At 46.5% G+C, this 16209-nt stretch overlaps 1 protein-coding gene across 3 annotated transcripts in view; it reads right to left on the minus strand.

The window, feature by feature from the left end:
- Window positions 1-16209, minus strand: part of CLSTN1 (calsyntenin 1) — a 108666-nt gene that overhangs the window by 13989 nt on the left and 78468 nt on the right. For 2 of the 3 annotated variants that reach the window (XM_032300319.1, XM_032300317.1), the window contains exons 3-9: window positions 11932-11961; window positions 10563-10758; window positions 6979-7187; window positions 5224-5373; window positions 4616-4801; window positions 1979-2227; window positions 1467-1588 (exon numbers count right to left, since the gene is read on the minus strand). In XM_032300319.1, the coding sequence (XP_032156210.1) occupies window positions 1467-1588; window positions 1979-2227; window positions 4616-4801; window positions 5224-5373; window positions 6979-7187; window positions 10563-10758; window positions 11932-11961 (1142 nt within the window). The remainder of the gene's footprint in view (window positions 1-1466; window positions 1589-1978; window positions 2228-4615; window positions 4802-5223; window positions 5374-6978; window positions 7188-10562; window positions 10759-11931; window positions 11962-16209) is intronic. The other variant, XM_032300318.1, reaches the window with a different exon arrangement.

Consider the following 16209-nt stretch of genomic DNA (forward strand, 5'->3'; position numbering starts at 1 on the left):
GTCTTGCTCTGTCGCCAGGTGCCAGGCTGGAGTGCAGTGGTGCAATCTCGGCTCACTGCAACCTCCGCCTACCAGGTTCAAGCAATTCTCCTGCCTCAGCTTCCCGAGTAGCTGGGACTATAGGCGCGCACCACCATGCCCAGCTGATTTTTCTATTTTTTTTTTTTTAGTAGAGACGGGGTTTCACCATGTTAGCCAGGATGGTCTTGATCTCTTGACCTTGTAACCCACCCGCCTCGGCCTCCCAAAGTGCTGGGATTACAGGCATGAGCAACCGCACCAGGCCAATTTTTTTTATTTTTTTTGAAGCGAGTCTCACTCTGTTACTCAGGCTGGAGTGCGGTGGTGTGATCTTGACTCACTGCAACCTCCGCCTCCCGGGTTCAAGTAATTCTGTCTCAGCCTTCCAAGTAGCTGGGATTATAGGCATATTACACCATGCCCAGCCAATTTTTGTATTTTTAGTAGAAGCAAGGTTTCACCATATTGGTCAGGCTGGTCTTGAACTCCTGACTTCAGGCAATCCACTTGCCTCAGCCTCCCAAAGTGCCGGGATTATAGGCGTGAGACACCGCGCCCAGCCTCAATCCCAATTTTAAGCAAATGATGCTTATTTCAGTAACAGTATTTTAAATATAAAATATACAATTTTTTTGTTTGTTTTTGAGACATAATCTCACTCTGTTGCCAGGCTGGAGTACAGTGGTAAGATATTGGCTCACTGCAACCCCCGCCTACTGGGTTCAGGCAATTCTCCTGCCTCAGTCTCCCAAGTAGCTGGGACTACAGGTGCCTGCCACCAAGCCTGGCTAATTTTTGTATTTTTAGAGACAGGGTTTCACCATGTTGTCTAGGATGGTCTCAATCTCCTGACCTCATGATCTGCCTGCCTCAGCCTCCCAAAGTGTTGGGATTACAGGCGTGAGCCGCTGCACCCAGCCAAAATACACAATTTTTGTAGCAATACTTTATATATAAAATACATGGGAAAAAAATGTAGGCTTTCAGTGGAAAGTTGTCAGATTTAAATTGCTACCCTATTACCCACAGACACAGAAATCATAAAATTATAAATATACACTGACTATACACAGCCAATCACGTACAAGTTTGCAGTAGCCACTTACTCTTAGAAGATGATAATTAGCATGTTTTTTCTTTTGAGATGGGGGTCTCACTCAGTAACGCAGGCTGGAGCACAATCACAGCTCACTGCAGCCTTGACCCCCTGGGGTCCTTTAATCCTCCCACCTCAGCTCCCCAAGTACCTGGGACTATAGGCATGTGCCACCAGGCCCAGTTATTTTATTTTATTTTTTTTGTAGAGACAGGATCTCAGTGTGTTGACCAGGCTGGACTTGAACTTCTGGGCTCAGGCAATCCTCCCGCCTCAGCCTCCCAAAGTGCTGGGATTACAGGAGTCAGCACCTTGCCTGGCCGCATGAGTGTATTTTCGATTCACTCACCTGATTAAGCTTCCAGTGGAATTCTGCAGGTCTGTATTTCTTGTCCTCCGAAGGCTCCTGGCGGAGGAGGAAGACCAGCCGGCACCCGTGGACGTACAGTGAGTAGTGGTGCCGATTCATATCTGCAAAGGCAGTTTCTGTAGGTAAATTGCCAACTCAAGACCCAAAGGAGAAATAAAAGCTATTTCTTGAATGGATTTTGAAGACAGAATTTCATCTGCATAAATGAACTCTTCAGCTGAGCCAGGACAGGGCTTAGAAACAAACACACTTTGGCTTTTCTGAGCAGTGGGGCCTGTGGTCACCAGGGACCCCACTGAGCAACAACAGCAAAGACCCACATGCTCAGGCCGTGGCTCTGGGGGAGGAAGTGCCCCTGGCACACAGCACAGCACATGGCCTACGGGCGCCCGGCCTAGCAGGGGGCCCTGGGAAAGGAGAGGGAGCCTGTCCCAGGAGCCCACCCCACTGGACACTGGGGTCTGGCATAGTTTGCAGAGATACCACCCTACCTGTTTTGTCAGAACTGCAAAGAATCGTCTCCTTCTTCCTGCCAAAAGGCCCATGCCTCATCCACACAGAGATGGTGAATGGCTCTCTGGGGCTGACCGACACAACGCCGTCTGGGATCCTCACTGCCTGGGTGCCGTTGAACTCAAACACCTGGTCGCTGTCGTGGCCGTTGTCGGTGGGGAGGCCCACGGTCCAGTTGAGGGAGCCGCTCGGGGATGGCAGCAGCTCAGCAGTGCCCGCAGCCGCACCTGAAGCCACAGTGCTTGCTGAAACTCAAGGAGGAGCCAGAGGTTCTGCGCACCTCCAGCCCCAGGGACTTGCTTGCCTTACACTCAGGCAACCTGCTGGCTCCAGTTTACTTCTTTTTTTTTCTCGAGACAGAGTCTTGCTCTGTCGCCCAGGCTGGAGTACAGTGGCACGATATCGATTCATACTATGCTCCACTGCACTCCAGCCTGAGCGACAGAGGGAAACTCTGTATCAAAAAAACAGAAAAGGAAAAAAAAAGTGCTTGGTGTATATAGTAAGCACTCAAATTCTTCCTATTCTTCCTAACTTTATTCTGCTGGGAAAAATTTCACTTTATACCATGAAATGAGAGAGTAAATTTTATACATTATAATTCTATGCATGGTTTAAAACAGAAAATGTTCCAGACCTCCTAACTTATTTAGGTAGCAATTATGAATATTTGGATTCAGAGTTACCAAACATCCCAGCACATTCATTGCCGGGCTGTGGCCGCATAATGTCTAGTTTTCTCCTTTGGTTTACTTACCATATGATCATTTTCTTTTTTTTTTTTTTAGACAATGTCTAGCTTTGTCGCCTAGGCAGGGAGCAGTGGCATGATCTTGGCTCACTGCAACCTCCTGCGTTCAAGCAATTCTCCTGCCTCAGCCTCCCAAGTAGCTGGGATTACAGGCACCTGCCACCACGCCCAGCTGATTTTTGTATTTTCAGTAGAGACGGGGGTTTCATCATGTTGGTCAGGATGGTCTCGAACTCCTGACCTCAAGTGATCCGGATAATTTTCAATTATATAAGAAAACCAGTTAGTTAAATCTCAGGGTTGTTATCAGGCTAGTGAAAAGATTGATCAGTTTAACAAAATGCTTCCTGCAAAGCTGTTTCCAAGCAGCTATTGAAACATAAAAGACCCTTCCAGTTTATGAAGAGGCTGCTTCACTTAGTGGGATTGTATCACTAGCCAACTAAATATTCTTCTCTCAGCATCCTCCATGAAAGCCATCCACACCTCACCTCTCCTTCATTTAGATAAACCAGACAAATATCCACAGCTGACAGCAAAGAGGGAGGCCTAGCCTTCTGCTGGGTTTCCCAGTAATTCTGTCCCTCAATTTCTCCATACAATATTGTGTTATATAAAGTCTATTGAGATTCTAAGTTAGACATGACTATCTTTACTTTTGATTTTCTACTTCATGTTTGTTGAAAGCTGTTGTGATCTTGGCTCCCAGCAACATTCACCTCCTGGGCTCAAGTGATCCTCCTACCTCAGTACCCCCAGTAGCTGGGACTACAGGTGTGCACTACCATGCCCAGCTAGTCTTTGTATTTTTTTGTAGAGATGGGGTTTCACCATGTTGCTCAGGCTGGTCTTGAACTCCTGGGCTCAAGCAATCTATCTGCCTCAGCCTCCCAAAGTGCTAGGATTACAGGCATGAACCCCCTTTGCCTGGCCTTTTTCTTCAGTTGTTAAGTAAACATCTCACTCCATGTACTCCTATAGAACCCCTTTTTGGATCATTCTCAATGTGTGTTGGAGAAATACTTCCTTCAAATCAATGGTTCTGTTTTTGAAACAGGATCTCGCTCTATTGCCCAGGCTGGAGTGCAATGGTGCCTCAGCTCACTGCAGCCTCAACCTCCCAGGCTCAGGTGATCCTCCTGCCTCACCTGGAACCACAGGTGCATGTCACCATGCCCAGTTAATTTTTCTATTTTTTGTAGAGACGGGGTCTTGCTGTGTTGCCCAGGCTGGTCTCAAACTCCTGGGCTCAAATGATCTTACCATCTCAGCCTCCTCAAGAGCTGGAATAACAGGCACAAGCCACCACACCTGGCCATCACTGGTTGTTTTTTTTTTTTTTTAGATGGAGTATCGCTCTGTCACCAGGCTGGAGTGTGGTGGCGTGATCTCGGCTGACAGCAACCTCCAAGTTCAAGGGATTCTCCTGCCTCAGCCTCCTGAGTAGCTGGGACTACAGACGTGTGCCACCACGCCCAGCTAATTTTTGTATTTTTAGTAGAGATGGGGTTTCACCATGCTGGCCAAGATGGTCTTGATCTCCTGACCTCATGATCCACCTGCCTCGGCCTCGCAGAGTCCTGGGATTACAGGCATGCGCCACCGCCCGTCAGTGGTTCTTAAAATGTGCATATACACAACATGCTCAATAGATTTGAGAAGCTGATGTACACTCCTCACTCCACCCCCGAAGACCATCCAGGATGAAAACTAGCTAGCAAGGCAGCAAAATTCATTTCAGAAATTTAGATTCTCTATCACAGTTAATAATCATGAACACAACACACACAAGTATTTCCAGTTGTAAAGGTCCCGCCCACCTTCACCGAAGCTGTCAGGACGCAGGAGCGCCCGGTCTCCTTACCACAGAGCCGGTGGAGGGACTTCTCTGAGTAGGTGTCTCGGTCGCAGCCTTTCCCTATGTGGCTGGTTTCTAGCTCCACCGTGGCCTGTACTGAGGCGACTGGCTCGTCACACGTCTCCAGGTGGATATTTGGAAAGACGGCCAATGCGCCTGTGCCCGGCTCATACTCAATCCTGTTGTTCCAGCCTGTATCGTCCACACATCAGCATGTGAGAAGGAAAACTCATGCTTTAGGTTGCCGTGGCATATCAGGGTTTTTTTGTTTGTTTGTTTTGAGACAGTGTCTCTCTCTGTCACCCGGGCTGGAGTGCAGTGGTGCAATCTCATGTCACTGCATCCTCCGCCTTCTAGGTTCAAGGGATTCTCCTGCCTTAGACTCCCAAGTAGCTGGGACTACAGGCGCGTGCCACCATGCCCAGCTAATTTTTTATAGTTTTAGTAGAGACGAGGTTTCACCCTATTAGCCAGGATGATCTCGATCTCCTGACCTCGTGATCTGCCCGCCTCAGCCTCCCAAAGTGTTGGGATCACAGGCGTGAGCCACCGCGCCCGCCCGGCATATCAGTATTAAGAACAGATGTAAGCACAGCAGAGAGAATGGGGCTCACCTTGCCACCCAGGGGTGCAGGTGGGCTTGACGCTGATCTTCACCAAAACGTCTTCTGTGGCTCTTTTCTTCCCACAGTCGTAGGCAGTGACAGTCAGCTTATACTGATGTTCTTTCCCATAGTTTAACTTCTCTGTGTTTTTAATATAACCTTACAGAGGGCAAAAACAACAGTGAGAGCCAAAACCCACGCCGTTTTGGCTTTTGTTGTCCTAGGCGGAAACACAAAACGCATACACTTTACACCCTGTAAATACTGACCCAGAAATACACATATGCTTGGAATGCTTAACCCTCAAGCCGTCTTCCCCACGCGCGAACACACAGTAAATCCCCCCTGAAGAGTTTAAACAGAAAAGAAGAGCTACACAACTCCCCCTCTACTTACTCTTCCAGCGTTACATCTGGCTTTACATTCAGATTGAACTGTTTACGTACATTAAGAGAATTAAAAAGACCAAATAATGCAAGTACCTCAAATATTAAATACTAGATCGCTGCTCAAAGATTTACTTTATTAAAAGAGATTTCCCACCCCCACCCCCACCGCCACCTTAGAACAGAAGCCTGCTTTTTGAACATGAGTGCCGATGTCTGCAAAGTGTTTGCAATACCTGTAATTCCATCAAAGATTCTGGACTGTGCATTAACAATAGAAACACTGTATTATCTTTTTTTTCTTTCCAAAACAGGATCTTGATCTGCTGCCCAGGCTGGAGTGCAGTGGTGCGGTCTCAGCTCACTGCAATCTCTGCCTCCTGGGTTCAAGCGATTCTCCCACCTCAGCCTCCCAAGTAGCTGGGACTACAGGTGTGTGCCTGCAGTCCCAGCTACTATGGAGGCTGTTGCAGGAGGATCCCTTGAGCCCAGGAGTTTGAGGTTACAGTCAGCAATAATGCACCACTGGATTCCAGCCTGGGCAACAGAGCAAGACCTTCTCTCAAAAACAAAAACAAAAGAAGAAGAAGATGTAGCAGAAGAGTTTTGTTTTTTTTTTTTCCCCCCAAACAACTAACTAGATTGACAGACAAGGATTCTAACTTTCTAACTTAATGGAGAACATGGCCGGGCACGGTGGCTCACGCATATAATCCCAGCACTTTGGGAGGCCAAGGCTGGTGGATGACCTGAGGTCAGGAGCTCGTGGCCAACATAGTAACAGCCCGTCTCTTCTAAAAACACACAAAAAATTAGCTGGTCATGGTGGGAAGTGCCTGTAATCCCAGCTACTTGAGAGGCTGAGGCAGGAGAACTGCTTAAACCTGGGAGGAAAAAGTTGCAGTGAGCTGAGACTGCACCACTGTACTCCAGCCTGGGGAACAGAGTAAGACTCTGTCTCAAAAAAAGAAAAAACACAAAAAACAAAAAACTTAATGGAGAATAGAAGATGAGACAAACTAAATTTAAAGGTGTCATTCCGATGTATGTGGATTGAAAGTTAAGAAGATTAAAAAAATAAATCCATACCAGGTGGGGGGATTTTTATTTGATTTTGGTGGGAAAGCAGAAAAGAGGTGAGCCCCAGAAGAGAACACGGGACTTTCAGGTTTCAGAGAAAGAAGCTGTCGGGGACAAAGTAGAAACTTAAATGGTTTCACAATTAAAAGCAAACATACACCAGGTTAGGTCTCCAACTTGTGAGTTTTGTGGAAGTTCTGGCACAGAAGCTGGGGTGTAAAGTCGGTGGGGTTAGCAGGGACTGCCCGCCCAGCGACTGCATGCCCTTGCAAAGGAAAGCTGGCTCCTCCATTCTTACCATCTTTGTCGACCGTAAAGGGCACGTCTGGAGTGATGATTTCATAGCTGCAGATCTGGCTGAACTGAGGGGAGCAGTCGGCATCCATGGCCTCCACCCTCAAAATACTGTCGTACTGCTTCCCCTCGATGACTGTGGCTTTGTAGGACTTCTCCTTGAACACGGGCGCGTACTCATTCACATCGTTCACCTGAATATGGACAGTTGCTCTGGACCAAGGGAGGGAGAAAAACATTTTTTTTTTCGTTTGTTTTCAAGTGTGCATATGTGTTTACCCAAAACATATCAATTCTGCCCTACTTTAAAATTTCCTCATTTCATGAAATTCATATAATGAAGTCAAAAATTAAGCCAAGCTATTCACTACTTTTCATTCAGTGTGGAGATAACATAAAGTTCAAAGAGGGATTTGGGTCGATTCTTCCATATCCTAAGAATAAGGCAGCAATCATCTAAAATAAAAGAGACTTGGGGTTTTGACAATATGGGACAGGACAGGCAGAAGGGAGATAAACACCACCAGACATCTGTTTGCTCTCCAATTATAAAGCTGAAACATATTTTGTTGCAAAATCCAGAAAAAATAGAGCCAAGGGAAGAAGGGGTAAGAAACAGAGAAAGCAAGAAATGGTTTGATTCTGAGAGTTGAAGTGAATTCTGCCCTACTTCTAGCGAACAGGCTAGAGACCATGGCATCACCTGGTCCTGATTCAACAAATGGAAGTGCTCAGGAGGGACAGGCTGTGGCTACCACCTGCCACCCCCAGCTCAGTTACCAAGAAAATTAGGGTGTCGGCCAGGCACGGTAGTTCACATCTGTAATCCCAGCACTTTGGGAGGCTGAGGCGTGTGGTTCACAAGGTCAGGAGATAAAGAGCAGCCTGGCCAACATGGTGAAATCCCGTCTCTACTAAAAATACAAAAATTAGCCGGGCGTGGTAGCACGCGCTTATAGTCCCAGCTACTCAGGAGGCTGAGGCAGGAGAATCGCTTGAACATGGAAGTCAGAGGTTGCAGTGAGCTGAGATCACGCCACTGCACTCCAGCCTCGAGACAGAATGAGACGCCGTCTCAAAAAAAAAAAAGAAAGAAAGAAAAAGAAAATTAGGGGTGTCATCAGACCTGGCTACAAATAAAACTGTGGGTTTCAAGGGCTAATGGCCAGGGCTGCTTCTGCATCAGACGAGGTCTTTGGTCAAACGATGACCTTTTCAAGGGAAACAATAGTATCACACGGTAGAATAAGAAGGGGAGTGACGCACTGGCACACGGCACCCTCTGCTCACCATGAGCCTCTCATCCCAGTGCCATCGGCCTGCCCCTCTCAATGGGGTATGTGACACCATCTCTCCCACATACCCTTCTTTAGTACATGTGCTAAGTAGAAACTGAGACTCAAGGCCGGGCGCAGTGGCTCACGACTGTAATCCCAGCACTTTGGGAAGCCGAGGTGGGAGGCACACCAGAGGTCAGAGTTCAAGACCGGCCTGGCCAACATGGTGAAACTCCGCCTCTACCAAAAATACAAAAATTAGCCGGGTGTGGTGGCGCGTGCCTGTAGTCTCAGCTACTCGGGAGGCTGAGGCACGAGAATCGCTTGAACCCCGGAGGTGGAGGATGCAGTGAGCCAAGATCGTGCCACTGCACTCTAGCCTGGGTGACAGAGCAAGATTCTGCCTCAAAGAAAAAGAAAAAAAGAAACATTCAAAATTAAATTTGCCCGATGCTAAAGGGCTAGCAAGTGGTGGAGAAAATTCTAGACCTCTAGAAAAGACTAGAGCTTACAATCTAATTGTAGACACTTGAGAACACCAGAGGTCCCCAACCGTTTTGCCACCAAGGACTGGTTTCATGGGAGGCAATTTTTTCACAGATGGGTGTGGGAGGATGGTTTTGGCATGAAGCTGTCCCACCTCAGATCCTCAGGCATTCACTTCTCATAAGGAGCATGAAGTCTAGATCCCTTGCATGCACAGTTCACAACGGGGTTCACACTCCTCTGAGAACCAGATGCTGCTTGCTGATCTCACGGGAACGGGGAGCTCAGGCAGTGATGCTGGCGAGCTCACACACTGCTGACCTCCTACTATGTGGCCCATTCCTAACTGGCCATGGACCAGTACTAGCCCATGTCCTGGGGTTTTGGGACCCCTGTTCTATGTTGTGTTGTCCAAAGCCCTCTCTGTTACATCTACAGTTCCTTACTGGCAGGAGGCGCAGAAACACTCAGGACAGTGGTGGCGGGTCAGCCTACTTCCACCAGCAGTCACTACATTTTTTTTTTTTTTTTGAGACGGAGTTTCACTCTTTTTGCCCAGGCTGGAGTGCAATGGCATGATCTCGGCTCACTGCAACCTTCACCTCCCGGGTTCAAGTGATTCTCCTGCCTCGGCCTCTTGAGTGGCTAGGAATACAGAGGCGTGCCACCACTCTCAGCTAATTTTGTATTTTTAGTACAGACAAGGTTTCACCATGTTGGCCAGGTTGGTCATGAACTCCTGACCTCAGGTGATCCTCCTGCCTCGGCCTCCCAACGTGCTGGGATTACAGGCATGAGCCACCGTGCCTGGCCAATTTTTTGTTTTTAGAAACAGGGTCTTACTCTGTCACCCAGGCTGAAGTACAGTGGCACAATCATGGCTCACTGCAGCCTCAACCTCCTGGGCTCAAGTAACCCTCCTGCCTTAGCCTCCCAAGTAGCTGGGACCACAGGCATGCACCACTATACCTGGCTTTTTATTTTTTGTAGAGGCTGTGTCTTCTACATTGTTTAGGCTGATCTCACACTCCTGAGCTCAAGTGATCCTCCCGCCTCATCCTCCCAAAGTGCTGGGATTATAGATGTGAGCCACTGCACCCAGCCAACAATCATTAATTTTATGTCCTTAGGAATTATAGCAAAAGATAAATACAACAACAAAATAACCTTCCTAAGGGAGAAGTGGACTTAAAAAAATTTTAATGTATATAGCCTTTATTTCTTTAATAGAGTATTTGGTGCGATAAAATTGTTCACTCATTCATTTATTCAAAACCTAGGCCAGGCACAGTGGCTCACGCCTGTAATCCCAGTACCTTGGGAGGCCGAAGTGGGCGGATCACCTGAGGTTGGGAGTTCAACACCAGCCTGACCAACATGGAGCAACCCTGTCTCTACTAAAAATACAAAATTAGCTGGGCATGGTGGTACATGCCTGTAATCCCAGCTACTCGAAAGGCTGAGGCAGGAGAATCACTTGAACCTGGGAGGCGGAGGTTGCAGTGAGCCAAGATCCCGCCACTGCACTCCAGCCTGGGCAATAAGAGGAAAACCCTGTCTCAAAAACAAGCAAACAACAAACAAACACCTAGCATGCCTAATGTGAGCGAGGCTCTTGCAAGGAGCTGTACACAAGGGTAGACAGACAGACGTGATTCCCGCCCTCCAAGAGTTTACAATCTAACTGTGGACATTTGAGGACTATCTTCTGCCTCATATTCCAAAAACACAATTTTGAGGAGCAGGCAACAGTCACTATAATCTTCGTTCCGCACACACACATGTACTCGGTGGGTTACTTTCGCTCTTTGTCCGGCTTGCTTACTTATGAGACTTTTTCACGTTGGTGCCATCAGGTCCCTTCCCACAGTCATAGGCCTGGATGGTGAATGAGTAGTCCTTCTGTAGCTCACAGTCCAGTTTCTCTTTGGAGCGAATGACGCCCTCACCAGTGGATTTATCCACAACTACTGCATCAAAGGGGACATTCTGCCCGTGAATTTTAAATCCACAAATCTCACCTAGGGAGTCAAAGCAGAACAGGTTAGAATTCCCACCACGCAGACCTTCTGCACCTTGCCCTCCTCCCCCCTCTCTCCACCCCCAAAGAAAATAAATGACAACAATTCGGCAGCCAGGGGTTTGGAGGGTCCGTGGACAAAGCAGGGGCACTGAGCTTTAAACATGGGGAAGTTCTAGGGCTTTAGTAAGATGAAGCAGATTCTGGCTTTCCAAGCAACTTGTTTACTTTGCATCCATTCATGCAGGAATACAAAAGAGAGAGAGAAGAAAATATAGACAGGCATTCCACAGGAGCACTTAGATAGCTCGAGGGTAAAAGGAGTCTCATTAGCACACAGCCAGGCCTGAGAGCACCAGCGCTGCCCAAACTCCTGGGAGAGCTGGTGGCCAGTTTGATTTGGACCAGAGAGAAGCTAAAACGCAGTTACGTGTTGAGAAAGGAGGAAGCATGAAATAGAGGATCAGCACCGTAATTGCAGAAATTCTGTCAAAAAAAAAAAAAAAAATCAAAGGAAACAAGTCTTCCTGTGCAATGAGCCTGGCTAAAATTAGGGAATCAAAACAAACTACTCAATGAGAAAGGTAGAAATACCAACTTGTCAGGCATCCATTTCAACAGCTATCACCCACGATGAAGATACAGTTTCTATTATGGGGAGGGATTGGTTAGACTTGCCTTTGTTTCGGACTTTATCCTATCAACCCTGAAAAAGACACCAGCCTGGGAACTTCACTACATCTAAATTGGCTCACAAGCTTAATTAGGAGTTAAAAATCCTTGTTTCCATTCTTGTCCATGGGAGAACAGCATAAATGTTTTGATGTCTATGTAAAACTCCACAAACCGTATTTCACATGAAAATAAGACTGCATCTTCCACAATTCCAACTAATAGAAAATTGTTACAAAGCAAATCTCTGAACTTTGAGTCAACAAAAACGTACAGTATTATCCATACAGTTCAAATGGATGTCTGATTTCCAGATATTTCTAACCAAGGGTCTGGTTACATACAATTTCCATCAATATACTTTAAAATAGAAACAAAGTAGAAGAATAAATAAGGATAAAAGAACATGACAGTTTCTTCTGTTTAAGGGCTGATTCCCAATTTTATAAACAAAGTTAGTGGGTTAATATTCATAAGAGGGGAAGAAAGAACCCTTTATCACCTTCTTTGGTGACTGTCACCTCAAAACTCTCTAAAGGGAGAAAAGATAAACCCATGTCAGTAATACAGGAAAGAACGAAGACGGAATCATAAGGAAAAAAGTCAAAGGTGCACATATTACACAGAAAAGCTTCACACATTATTCAACAATAAGCTCAGTGACTGGCTACTAGGATTGCTACAGCGAAACCTAATCTTCAGGAGCAAAATGTCACTTTGCATCCAACTTACCATTAACTACTGCATAATTCTGAAGTGATTAATTTATGGATGGAATACTCCGAATGAAGTGTCCTAACACCCTCAGTGTCATTAGGATTTTTCCTTTACTGAACACTCTAATGACAAACCATGAATAAGTACATCTATTTGTTATTTCGCAGTTTTCAGATGTTCATTTCCAAGCTAAATTCTCTCAGCAAGATTGTGGTAACATTCAACTCATTGTCATCGGTAGATTTAATGAAACAAGAAGTTGGAGTAAAGGTTTTAACCCTTTGTTCTTGAACTGGAAAAAATAACAATGGTTCTCTAATCCAAAGTACCCAACCAAGGCAACAGACATAAACCCCTCTGCTAATGGAACATCTGCTTAAATGTGAATGGAAGCCAGATTCAAAACTAACTGGGGGGTGCTACAATGTTCACTGCTTTTACTACCTGGAAGCGCCGAGGTTTTTTTGTTGTTGTTGTTGTTTTTGGTTTTTTTCTGAGACAGAATCTTGCTCTGTTGCCCAGGCTGGAGTGCAGTGGCACGATCTCAGCTCACTGCAACCTCCATCTCCCAGGTTCAAGTGATTCTCTTGCCTCAGCCTCCTGAGTAGCTGGGATTACAGGCACACACCACCACACCCGGCTAATTATTGTACTTTTAGAAGAGACGGGGTTTCACCATGTTGGTCAGGCCGGACTCAACTCCTGACCTCGTGATCCACCCACCTCAACCTCCCAAAGTGCTGGAATTTACAGGTGTGAGCCACTGGGCCCAGCCCTGAAAGCTCTGCTCTATTAAGTCAATATTCATCCTGCTCATAAACCCCTTTACTACGGAGGAGTAGAAATGTGAACAGGTCAGGAATCCCACTGTCCCTCAACACAGTGGGCCCTCACTGGTGGCACCTTCTCTCCCCCAAAAGTAACACAGCCTGAATTCCCTTGCTCCGATAATATTCTACCATTCATTTCCCCTGAACAGTGTTGTTTCATTTTGCTTGGTTTTTGCTTGGTTTTAAAAAAGGTATCACATGGCATGCAGTTTTTATAACTTGCTTTTTTTGAGACAGAGTCTCACTCTGTTGCCCAGGCTAGAGTGCAGTGGTGTGATCTCGGCTCACTGCAACCTCAGATTCCCAGCTTCAGGCGATTCTTGTGCCTCAGCTTCCCGAGTAGCTGGGATTACAGATGCCTGCCACCAAGCCTGGCTAATTTTTTGTATTTTTAGTAGAGATGGGGTTTCATCATATTGGCCAGGCTGGTCTTGAACTCCTGACCTCAAGTGATGCACCTGCCCCAGGCTCCCAAAGTGCTGGGATTACCGGTGTGAGGTACTGCGCCCAGCCGTGACTTGCTTTTTCATGCAACCTGCATATCTAAGATTCATTCATCCTTGCAGGTCTTTGTAGCTATAGTTTATTCATTTTCACTACTACCTAACAATGAGGTATGTGGTTACACTTTTTCTCCAACTTATGAAAACATGTAAAGTGCTTAAAACATTGCCTGGTGGAAAGAGAGCACTCAACAAATGTTTGCTATTATTACAATCATTTTCCATTGCGTGAAAATGCCATCAGTTGTTTTTGCTGTTTAAAAACAATGCCGTCATGATTATCTCTGTCCCTGCTTCCTGCCACACGTGTACAAGAGCCTCTGTACGCCTGTGCTGCCCAATATAGTAGCCACTAGCCACGTTGGGCTGCTCAAATGCAAATGAAAATTCATGCTGAAAATCAAACAACGTTAAAAATCCAGATCCTCAGTTACACCGGCCGGTTCTCAAGGGCCCGGCAGCCACACGTGGCTGACGACTGCTGCAAGGAGACAGTGGACGCAGGTGTTCTCCTCAGCACAGCAAGTCCCACTGGACGGAGCTGCTTTGGATCAGGGGTCTGCAAACTGTGATTTGCAGAAAGTCCAACCTGTTCCTGCTTTTGAACAGCCCACATGCTAAATACGATTTTTACCTTTTAACATATACTTCATAACATGAGAAAATTACATGAATTTCAAACACGGTTTCTATAAATATATTGGACTAGAACACAGACATGCTCATTTGTTTAATGTATGGTCTCTGCTTTCACACTGCCAGGGCAGAGGTTACTGTAGAGTGGCATCATTACAAAAGAGACCCGATGGGCTGCAAAGCTTAAAATAGTCCCTATCTAGTTCTTCACAGAAAAGGTCTGCTGATCTCGGCTCTGGAGAGACACCCATGAGTGAAAGTGCCCGGTACCAGATGTGTTCAAATGTTTTCCAGGTTGTGCTAATTCACAATATTACGATTACATGTTTTGATGCATATTAATATTGCATAATACATTTTAAAGTAATTTAGGTTGCCCCACTTTAATTCAGATAAGACTTTTCAGTTTTTGACTTGGAGTTTACTGTTTTAAAGAGAAAATGGTGAGGCAGCTCCATGTCATCTGAATTGACATTAATGACAGTGATTGTGGTGTGCTTTCCTGACAAAGGTCTCTCCATAAGTGCAGGTTTTCTTCTTATTGGTTGGGTGTTTTAGAGACGGGGTTTCCCTCTGTTGCCCATACTGGAGTGCCAGGGTGTAATCCTGGCTCACTGCAGCCTCAACCTCCTGAGCTCAAATGATCCCACCTCAGCCTCCCAAGTATTTGGACTGCAGGCATGTGCTACCACACACAGCTAATTTTTAAGTTTGTATTTCTTGTAGAAATGGGGTCTTGCTTTGTTGCCCAGGCTGGTCTTGAAATCCTGGGCTTGAGCAATTCTCTCATCTTGGCCTCCCAAAGTTCTGGGATTATAGGCATAACCCCCTGCTCCCAGCACACCCACTGCCACCTCAACCTCCTGAGCAGCTGGGACCACAGACATGCGCCACCATACCTGGCTAATTTTTTTTTCTGTTTTTTGTACTGATGGGTTTTTGTCATGTTATCTAGCCCCGGAGTCTCAAACTACCCGCCTCAGCCTCCCAAAGTGCTAGGATTACAAGTGTGAGCCACTGCGTCAGGCCCTGGGGCGTATTTTGAAAGCAGGGGCAATGCTGTTAGATTCTCACTGAGAAACACGTTGCTTTGTACTCCATGAGAAAGACTGTGGAGGGAAGGTTTGGAGGGAAGAATGGGAATTAGTCCATTAGCTTTGAACATGTATCTACATTACAGCTCATTAGGGAGGAATATATAATCTACCATCTTAGAATAGTGTCTCAAAGGTATAGTTACCAGCTGCATGTGGTGGTTTATACCTGCAATCCCAGCACTTTGGGAGGCCAGTACAGGAGAAGAGATTGAGGCCAGGAGTTCAAGACTAGCCTAGGCAACATGGCAAAACCCCAGCAAAAAAAAATTTTTTTTTGGCTGGGTGTGGTGGCTGATGCCTATAATACTAGGACTTTGGGAGGCCAAGACAGGTGGACTGCTTGAGGCCAGAAATTCAAAACCAGCCCGGCCAACATAGTGAATTTTTTTTTTTAATTACCAGGGGCTCAGTGGTGTGAGCCTGTGATCCCATTTACTTGGGAGGCTGAGGGATCACTTGAGTCTAGGAGGTCAAGGCTGCAGCAAGCTATTGCACCACTGCACTCTAGCCTAGGTGACAGAGCAAGACCCCGTCTCTTAACAAAAAACAAAACGGTGGCCAGGCACCTTGGCTCAGGCCTATAATCCCATACTGAGGCGGGCAGATCACCTGAGGTCAGGAGTTCTAGACCAGCCTGGCTAACTTGGTGAAGCCCCGTCTCTATTAAAACTACACAAATTAGCCAGGCATGGTGGCGGTCACCTGTAATCCCACGTACTCAGAAGGCTAAGGCAAGAGAATTGCTTAAACCTGGAAGTCGGAGGTTGCAGTGAGCTGAGATGGCACCATTGCACTCCAGCCTGGGCAACTGAGCGGGACTCCATCTCAAAGAAAGAAAAATTAGCCAGGCGTGGTGGCGGACACCTATAATCCCAGCTACTCGGGAGGCTGAGGCAGGACAATCGCTTAAACCCAGGAGGTGGAGGTTGCAGTGAGCTGAGATCGTACCACTGCACTCCAGCCTGGGTAACAAGAACAAAACCCGTCTCAAAAAAAA

The sequence above is a fragment of the Sapajus apella genome, unplaced genomic scaffold (assembly GCF_009761245.1).
Source record: "Sapajus apella isolate SASKATOON/1434 unplaced genomic scaffold, GSC_monkey_1.0 scaffold43, whole genome shotgun sequence".
NCBI classification, from domain to species: Eukaryota; Metazoa; Chordata; class Mammalia; order Primates; family Cebidae; genus Sapajus; species Sapajus apella.